The sequence below is a fragment of the Antennarius striatus genome, chromosome 1 (genome assembly GCF_040054535.1).
Source record: "Antennarius striatus isolate MH-2024 chromosome 1, ASM4005453v1, whole genome shotgun sequence".
Classification (NCBI taxonomy): Eukaryota; Metazoa; Chordata; class Actinopteri; order Lophiiformes; family Antennariidae; genus Antennarius; species Antennarius striatus.
In genome coordinates this window covers 2,782,641-2,791,592 of record NC_090776.1, presented here as the reverse complement: position 1 = coordinate 2,791,592, position 8,952 = coordinate 2,782,641, and the positions used below count along the sequence as shown (strand labels likewise).

Genomic DNA, 8,952 nt, shown 5'->3' with positions numbered 1-8,952 from the left:
AAATTGTAAGCTTAAATAAAGTTAATTCAACTTACATCCTTTTTCGACTTATGTCGCTCTTCCTGGAATGAATGAACGACGTAAGACAAAATATATTTGGAATAAACGGAGCGAAGGCATTCTGAACTGGAAGACCCAGAAAGACTCATCCGAGCCGGCGCCGGGTGACCCCAACCCCCCCGGGAGGAGGAGTGGGAGGGGCTTCGTAGACGGTAGATCTTCCTGATTACTCACCCGTAACGGTGAACATAACTGTCACCGACAAAAAGGAGACCTGAAGGAGGACGCCCTGTCTTGGCTTTTTGGCCTTTTTGCATCGCCCTCTTCATTATTACGACGACCACTTTAAAGAAGCTGTCAAAACTCTGTTGCATGGCAACCGGAGTGATGTAACATCGCTCGTGGCCTTGGATTTGTCACCGCTTCCACCGCCGCCAACACTCACGTCTGGTTTGTGTTTTTAAAAGATAAAAGCATGTCACCTGATTATCGTCTCAGTGTCTCCTCAAATTTAACCCCCCCGAGGACGTTTCGCCTTAAATCAAGACACCATTTCTGCTTTGTCATGAAGCGTTCTGGGTTCTGGTCTTTTCTAGGTCAACTTGGGGTTTAGAACCGGATCTCAATCACGGAGAGTCGTCCAGTTGGAATAATCGTCTTTTAAGCCCCTGCTGTCAGAGCATCGGTGTGTCATCATCGTCCTCTGGCTTGTTAGGAATAGAAATTAATGAATTAGTAAGTAGTTGAATAATAAATCAATACTCCAGCTGTAAGACAAGCCCTTTAATGTCAGTATGACAGCACAGTGGAAAACAGGATTAAAACTGTGTGCACACTCGTGTCTGTTTGACGGTGTGTCGGGTTCCACAGTCTGAGTCACATGTCCTTAATCGCTTTTATCGTTATCAGTCATTATTGTGTTGTTGTTTTTATTGAAGTTTCTCCCATTTTTAATTTCATTCTTGTCAAAGTAAACACTTTTTTTTTTCTTCATCCGTGAAGCGTTGACATTTTTGTGTTCTCTGAGGTAATTATTAACATTTCCGTCAATGCCGTCGAGCCCCAAACAAGACTATTGGCGATTCCCAACTCGGAGATGGCAATCAGGATTTTTAACCCGTGTAAAATTTGATGATTGGTGAAGAACGCTTCTACTATTGATTTCTGTGAGACTCTGAGCTCCAGATATCTTGAGGAACCTCCAGAGGAGCCGGATACTGGATGGTTCCATTGTTCTTTTGCACCTATAAACAGGTGGGGGCATTAATTCGGACCTGAGTTTTACCCTGGCATTATTGTCAAGACTAAGACCTTTCGTCTCTTTTAGATTTAGTCGCAGTTTTGTCGTCTAGTCACCGTCAACCGTCATCGTTCTATTGAACCGTCGTCTTGCACACGTACATTCACACCTTATGTCCGTTTATGAGTCTCAAACAAGATCTTCTTGAAGGCCCTCCTGAAGTCTCGGTTGAAGATGGTGTAAATGATGGGGTTCAGGCAGCTGTTGCAGTATCCGATCCAAAAGAACAGGTTGAAGAGCGTGTCGGGGATGGTGCAGTTCTCTCTGCAGACGGCTTGAAGGCTGTACGTGAAGAAAAAGGGGAACCAGCAGAGGACGAACACCCCCATCACCACGGCCAGAACGAAGGTGAAGCGCTTCTCCCTCATCTGTGCCACCTTGTTTTTGGAAAGCGACGCCTGCCGGCTGCGAAGAGGCACCGGCGAGGGCAGGAGGAAGTGATGCGAGCACTGGTCAGACGACGCCCACGATATGGAGGCGCAGGAAGGAGGGGGAGGCTTCAACCTGTTCGGCGCTCCCTCAGGGTCCTTCCCTTCCTCCGCTATCGCGCTCCCGCCGGCTCTCCGGTGGAACCGGAGCGCCGTGGAGAAGGATGTTTTGGTTTTGGCTTCGCAGCTCCTCTCCTCCAGGTCGATCTCGTCCAGCTCTCCTCTCCTGTGGCTGCTGCTGGTGCTGTCGACGTTGGACGAGCTGAGTCGGTTTCCCGGCCGCAGGCTATCCGGCTCGTACTGGGATTCATCGCCTCCAACGCCGCCACCGCCAGCCTTTTTGGCGTTGCCCACAAAGCAAGTCTCGGATTGCGACGGTTGGCGTTCCAACACGTTCTTTGCCACAAAGACGGTGGAGGCTCGCTGCTTGGCGACACGGTAGATCTTACAATAAACGAGGATCATGATTACTCCCGGCGCGAAGAAGGACACTAGGCAGGAGGAGAGGATGTACCACGTCTGATTGATGAGGAGGCACTCCTGCCGCCGCGTGGCGTCCTCCTCCTCGTTCTCCGAGTGCTCGTCTTTCTGAGTCATGAGGAGCGGCGGCGAGGAGATGATGATGGATATGAGCCAGACGATGCTAATCATCGCTTTAATCCGTTTGGGCGTCCGCTTGCGGTTGTAGCTGACGGCTTTGGTGACGGACCAGTAGCGGTCGAGGCTGATGGCGCACAGGTGGACGATGGAGGAAGTGCAAAAGAGGACATCCAGAGCCAGATAGAAGGAGCACCAAGTGGAACCAAAGTACCAATAACCCATGACCTGAGTAGAAGAGAAACCAATTAAGATATGTTAATGATTCATTAGGCAGCGGTAATGACCTGCAGAGGAAAAAGAAAAGGTGTTTTATTCTCCAGGCAGCTTCAGGCCTCGACAGAAACACCTAAAGGGGAATTTGAAATAGAAAACCAGTCAATATCTCATTACAGCCATGTTGGAAATGAATTTCGCTCGACCCTCCGGTGTCACATCGGCCCTCTCAGAAATGATTTGAGGCGAACATCTTTTAGCAGCTGTTGGGAACAGAAATAGCCGCCACGTTGTGTTCGCTGCACAGAAGGACGGTCTGAGAACAAAAGGTCCAACATTTGCATCTTCATCACTTGTACTTCTCTGACTGACAGGCATAAAAGCTGTAAATGTTCTCTCAACAGCTGCTTGGTTATGTCGCCGCGTTGGCATCAAGTTTTCCTCGAACAAAGGTCACATTTCCACCAGCGATGGGTAATTCGTCGGTTTTGTCAGAATTACATAAAAACTACTTGACGGATTTTGATGGAACTTGATGGGAAGACTGGAAAGAACCCACGAAATTATGGATGAGAACCAGTCAAAGCAAGCTAGGCAGAAGTTTTCTTTCACCACCATCTCTACCATGAGATAACTTCTCCCACTTCTTTGTCAATGAAGCAGAAAGCGCTTGAGAGATTTGGAAGAAGTTTGGGAGGTGAAGGAAATGAAGATGTTGAGGTTCTCTAGGAGTGACCAGGCTGGAACAGAAATTACCTCATCAGAGGAACAGAAAAGGTGAGATGTTCTTGAGACAAAGTTGGAGAGAGCAAACTCTGATGGCTTGGACACATCCAGAGGAGATGAGGATGTTGAAGGGTGACGATGATGGAGCTACCTGGAAAGAGGACAAGAGGAAGACCAAAGAGAAGGTGGATGGGTCTAGTGAAGAAGACATGAGGTCCGTTGGAGGATAAAGAAGATAGGCTGACATAGAAAAGGACGACACACTGTGGCAACGCCTAAGGGGACACACCCGAAGGAGAAGAAGAAGACAAAGAAGAAGAAGGAGAAGGAGAAGAAGGAGAAGGAGAATAAGGATTGGGGGTGTAGAGAAAAAGAACCCTTTAAATTTTGGAGGGAATCAGATTCAGGAAGTTGTTCTGCTTTTTTGAACATTACAGGTCCTTGTAGTGCTGATTGTCTCGATTCAACGTGAACTTCTTCATGTGTTCGCGAGAAATCAGATCCACGAATGAAAGAGGATCATTCCATCTTCAGCCTGACAACGAGGCTGGGACTGGAACCCATTCACCACCGCTTTGAAGCCGGCTGCAGTCAGCGTTTCTTTCACCGGCCGACGCTCGGCGGAATCACTTGTAAAGCAGATGATAGACGGCGAAGAGGAGAGAGAAAGAGGGCGTGCAACATTTTTCATGATGGTCTTTTGTGGGGTGGCGGCAGCTCCTTCCGTACGGAGGTGTGCATCCCGAGCCAGGAGTGATGGGATTGGGATGTGAATGTCTTCACAGGAGCAGCTTTCATACAGAACGAGGACGTTAACGACATCTGTCAGCGCCTCTCCACCAGCGGCATCTGCACCGGCGATAAAGACTGACGTAAAAGTCAAAGGAATCTCGTTTTAAAAGCATTGATTTTAAAATTCTTGAAGTTGTTTTTTTGGGGGGGTTTTTGAAAGCTTTGAATCAATTTGCTCTTCTTTACATGAAAGATTTCCTCTCCTTTTATGTTCCAGTCAGATCACTCGTCTCTAAGGCTTTTCTTCTACATGTTCCACACGTGTTCCATCTTTTTAATCTGACTTTTGATTTGAAGTGAATATAGACTCTATTTAATTTGACAAATCCAATCTGGGTCTGATTCCGGGATATTTCCAGCCTGGTTCTTCTTCCTCATCACATTTTCTACTCGTTACCTCGATGGTTGACATTCAAAATTACAGCAACCAGCGTCTGGGTCTAATGCTCCTATCAGCAGTTCATGAACAGGTCATTAATATACAGAAATGTGAAGCAAATGAAGTTCAAGTCCCAGCTTTAACGGGCTGGCGTTCCTGCAGACAGTTTCAACCTTTAAAGCTTTAATTACAGGTGAGATGTGAAGCAGGGCCGACCAGACGACGGCCTCTGCCGTGAGTCAAAATCTGGATCGATACAAAAGTTGTTAGACAAACAGGAGGAGCAACCTGGATCAATCCAAAGAAACAGAGATGTGAAGAAGGAGGAACGTCTGATGGAGCGAGGAAGGAGGTCGGGGTGGACGTCAAGTGGAATCAGATTTGAGACGCTGACGGCAATGGTTTTTAAATTCAAGGCAGTCCGATCTGGAAATACTGAGTAGATGTCAACTCATAGTCTCTAACGAGGAGGTCGTGCTTCTACGTTTGTCTCTATTTAGTGGGTTTACATAAAAATTAGCTGATGAATCTGGACGAGACTTGTTTGAAATGTTGGACTCGCTGACAGGAAGAGAACTTTAGATTCTGGAATGGATCCAGAAAAGACTACAGCGAGTACCTCTCCAGGTCGGAATTTGATGCCTGGAACTACATAAACCCTTAGCCAGGGCTTCCCAACTGAACGGCACCCAATCAGTCTGTTCCCATTGGATTTCCAGCCGTTAAATAATCATTCATCCTTATTCACAAACTGACTTCTGTTGTTTTTTTGGGTCTCTTCCATTACAGATTCCTCGGGATCTTTCAACACCGTTACAGATGACGGAGAGTAAAACCCACAAACGCCTCGTTACGTTAACTCGGACGATTTGTCCGAACACTTTGTCACGGTGTCAAAAAACGTCAGCTTACTCTTGCTGGTGAATGATTGAGCCTTTCATAGAAGCCTCTCTCCTCCTCCATCAGGATGTTATCTCCTGTCACCCGGTATTTATTGAGCGTTCCACAACTTTTCCGGTCATTTGTCGCCCAACATCCTTGAAATATGTTTCTGACATCAAACACTGATTGAGCGAATGAGTGCAAATTAAAGACCGTTCCATCCCTGATCATCACATGCTGACATTTTGTCATGCCTTGTGTGTCTCAATGCCACATGGGAAGTGAAACCTGGCCACGTGGGGGTGGGGGGGCGGGGTTATCAGGGCGACCTCCATCCCCTCGCGAGATGATCTAACTTCAATGGGTCACGTTGATTGGTTGTTCCATATGATTTCTCAAAAGATTCTGACTACAATTTCTCAAAATTTGGTGGGAGGGGTTAGGGGCGGAGCCAATTTGAGACACACTACCTGATGAGCTGGGATGTGCAAGCACAATTTGCTCTACACTTGCTTCGGCATGTCCTGTTCAAATGGCCTCACCTCATTGGCTAAGGAGAACGGGATGACCAGCGTCGCCACCAGTATGTCCGCAGAAGCCAACGACACCAGGAAGAGGTTTTGGGGCGCCCTCAGGGCTCGGCTGGTGAACACGGCCACCACCACCAGCACGTTGCCCACCACCGTCCCCAGGATGATGACTGTGACCACCAGCACGATGAACACCGACGCCACCTGCGAGTGCGGAGGTAGAGGAGACCTCGGCGAGGAAGCAGACGTCTGATTTTCCAGGGAGCAGTTTTGCGGGAAAGAGGCCGGCACCGTGGCCAAAACGGACGTGAACACATCCGAATAGTCCATCCTGGTTATATAACTGGCATTTTGATCCCGGTTTGTTGGCTTGACTTTAATGTCTTCATGTCATCCGGTCACAAAACAATATAATTTTTTTTAAAAAGAAAGAAAAAAAAAGAGAAACCAAAGCTGTCTCTTTGGGGGTTTTTTGGGGGATGAAAACAGATTCAAAATATCAGAATTTGAAGAATGAGATAAAAATGGAAAAATCCGTCCGGCACCACAGTCAACATCTCTTCACGTTGAGTCAAAAAATATCTCGACGTCGGTGCAACACTGAAGGAATTCTTTACATGGTTTTAAGTTAGGATTTCAAAAACAAAGTCATACCTGATCAAATATCCATTGATAAGAACGTCGGAGCCCGGAGGACGGCATCCTGAATTCACGCTACCAACCGACTGGCCTACTTCTTTCCCCAAAAATGGGAAAACATATTGCTGCATGCTCTAGTTGGAGCAAGAAGAGATACCCTATTTGGAATGCATGGTACCCTCATGATGCTGCGCTCCAAAGCCGAACACTGTGGCGGGAAGACGGGATGAAAGTAGAGGAGAGAGGAGGCAAAATAAACCACTGGAAGAAAAGAGACTGGAGGAGGAGGAGGTGATGAAAAAGAAAAAACAGGTCCTCACTTTTCATGCGAGTCGTTGCCGTGCTGAGCGACACTGCCGCCGCCGATGATGTTCGCTGATTCTCTACTGCTGGAATACAGAGGAGGAGGAGGAGAGAGACTAATAGAGAGGAGAGATGAAGAGAAAGAGGAGGAGATGTGTGGAGTGGAGAGAAAGAGATTTTTGAAGGAGCAGAAGAGGAGCAGGAAATTAGAATGGAAAGACAGGGAAGGATGGAGAGGTGGATGAAGTGAGAGAGAGAGAGGGAGGAGAGGAGGTACGGTGAGAAACGGTGGGAGGAAGAGAAAGAGGAGATAGACAGATGAGGGAGAAGGGAAAGTGAAGAAGACGGATGAGGGAAGGGAACGAGATGAGTGGAGGGAGGTAAGTAAAAAGATGGGAGGAAAAAAGGGGGAGATGAAGGTGAGGTGAGAAGGCTGAAGGAAAAGGAGAGACGGAATGAGAGGATGAGACGAAGAAAGGAAGAGGAATGAAAGAAGAGAGTGAAGAAAGAAAAGGGTTAAAATGGATGAGAAGAAGGTGAGGCAGAATCAGGCAGAAGAAAAAGGAGAAATGAGACGAGAATGAGAGGATGAAAGAAAGAGGGGGAGACAAATAATAGAAGATGAGAGGATGGACAGGGAGATATGAAGTCAGAAAGAGAAGAAGGGATGGAAGAGAGAGAAAACATATGACAGATGGGATGAAGAACAGATGATTGAAGAAATGCAGAGGAAAGAATTACAAGCAAAAGGACGACAGGATGAATCCAGTGCAGCAGTGAGAGGAGGAGGAGAGAAAGAGAGAAAGGAGGAGAGAAATGATTCCAGAGAAGGAATGCAGGAGGAAATGAGGGAGGAGGTAAAAAGAAGAAAGCAAAAGGTAGAGAGGAAAGAAGGGAAGAAAAAGAGGCGATGAGAGGAGGACGGGAGACGGAGGTACTAGGAGAGGGGGACTGAGAGAAAGCCGCCGAAGGAAGTCTAATCGTTTGCCTCGGCGGCTTTGGAGAGGTGGTGTTGAAACGAGTCACGTCAGAACCAGAACCGCTGGAGACCGGACACGTTCACGCCGGACACGTTCACACCGGACACGTTCACACCGGACACGTTCACACCGGACACGTCTGCCGCCGTTTGTTTGTTCAAACTTGAATCTCATTCAGGGTTTTCGGGTCGGAGAAAATGACGTGGGGGAAAACTGTCACCACTGGAAAGATTTCCACTCCGATGAAAATCAGACGTTGAGCGACGAGAATGAGAAAGTTTCTCAGAACGCTGAGAGGGATTCTGAGTTACTTTCTTAACGTGAATTCCAAATTAAAACCGAGTTTTCATAAAGTCATGACAATCCTTCTACATCTAGAATGAGTTAGTATCTTAGAATTATTACTGAGCCAGAAATACAAATAATAAAATTATTATAATAAAAATCATAAAATCTTAATAACAAATCAATATCTCAAATCAACGATAACTTTAGCATTAAAATCTCATTGGAGTGTTAATAAATCAAAGATTATTATTTACCATAATGATGAGTCAGTGTCTAGAAAGTCATTCCATCATATCTCAAACATCTATATCTAAAAATACTGAGATGATTAAATATTATCCTCTCATTAAAAATAACGATCTTAAAATAATGATCTTAAAATAATGATCTTAAAGTAATGATCGTTTAAGTTAGTTTCTCAAAATCAGATTCATTATCTAAAAATATCTACAAAAGGTCAAAATAAAAATGATTCTAAAAGAATTAAATAATGATCATTTAAAAATTTTTTTAATCTTTTTTACTTTTTTAACTGTTTTGGATGTCAGGGATCCCATACTTTCATTTTGCCGAAACTTCACCAAACTTTTTGTTTTTATGAATAGCTTTTAAAAAGTTTGGTGAACTAATCTTTTAAAAGTTCTCCACCGTATCTGCGTGGGTTTTTCTCCGGGTTCTCCGGTTTACTCCCACCTCCAAAAAACAAGCGCTCCAGGTGGACTGCGACCCACGAAAGCTAACAAAGCAGTACTGAAAATAATAAATGAATGAATGATATTGATTAAGTAAATACTTTGCTGGGTAGCCCCTCCCTACCACCAGCTCCATTTAATTTGGGGATTTGAACCAGGAGATCCACCTCAGCTAATCTTAGCTCGTGTGTGGGATGTGC

General features: G+C 45.8%; 1 protein-coding gene across 1 annotated transcript; it reads right to left on the bottom strand.

The window, feature by feature from the left end:
* Positions 1–787: 787 nt before the first annotated feature.
* Positions 788–6,965, bottom strand: LOC137595400 (alpha-2Db adrenergic receptor-like). The gene is made up of 3 exons (XM_068315483.1): positions 6,810–6,965; positions 5,863–6,697; positions 788–2,553 (listed from the first exon to the last, which is right to left on the bottom strand). The coding sequence occupies exons 2-3, from the start codon at positions 6,178–6,180 to the stop codon at positions 1,411–1,413; spliced, it is 1,461 nt and encodes a 486-aa protein (XP_068171584.1). The 5' UTR covers positions 6,181–6,697; positions 6,810–6,965; the 3' UTR covers positions 788–1,410.
* Positions 6,966–8,952: the final 1,987 nt, after the last annotated feature.

Excerpts from the sequence above, each read along its gene's own strand:
- LOC137595400 (XM_068315483.1), bottom strand. The coding sequence starts at position 6,180 with ATGGACTATTCGGATGTGTTCACGTCCGTTTTGGCCACGGTGCCGGCC. Across the intron at positions 2,554-5,862 it reads CGTTCTCCTTAGCCAATGAG|GTCATGGGTTATTGGTACTT; the intron begins GTGAGGCCATTT and ends TCTTCTACTCAG.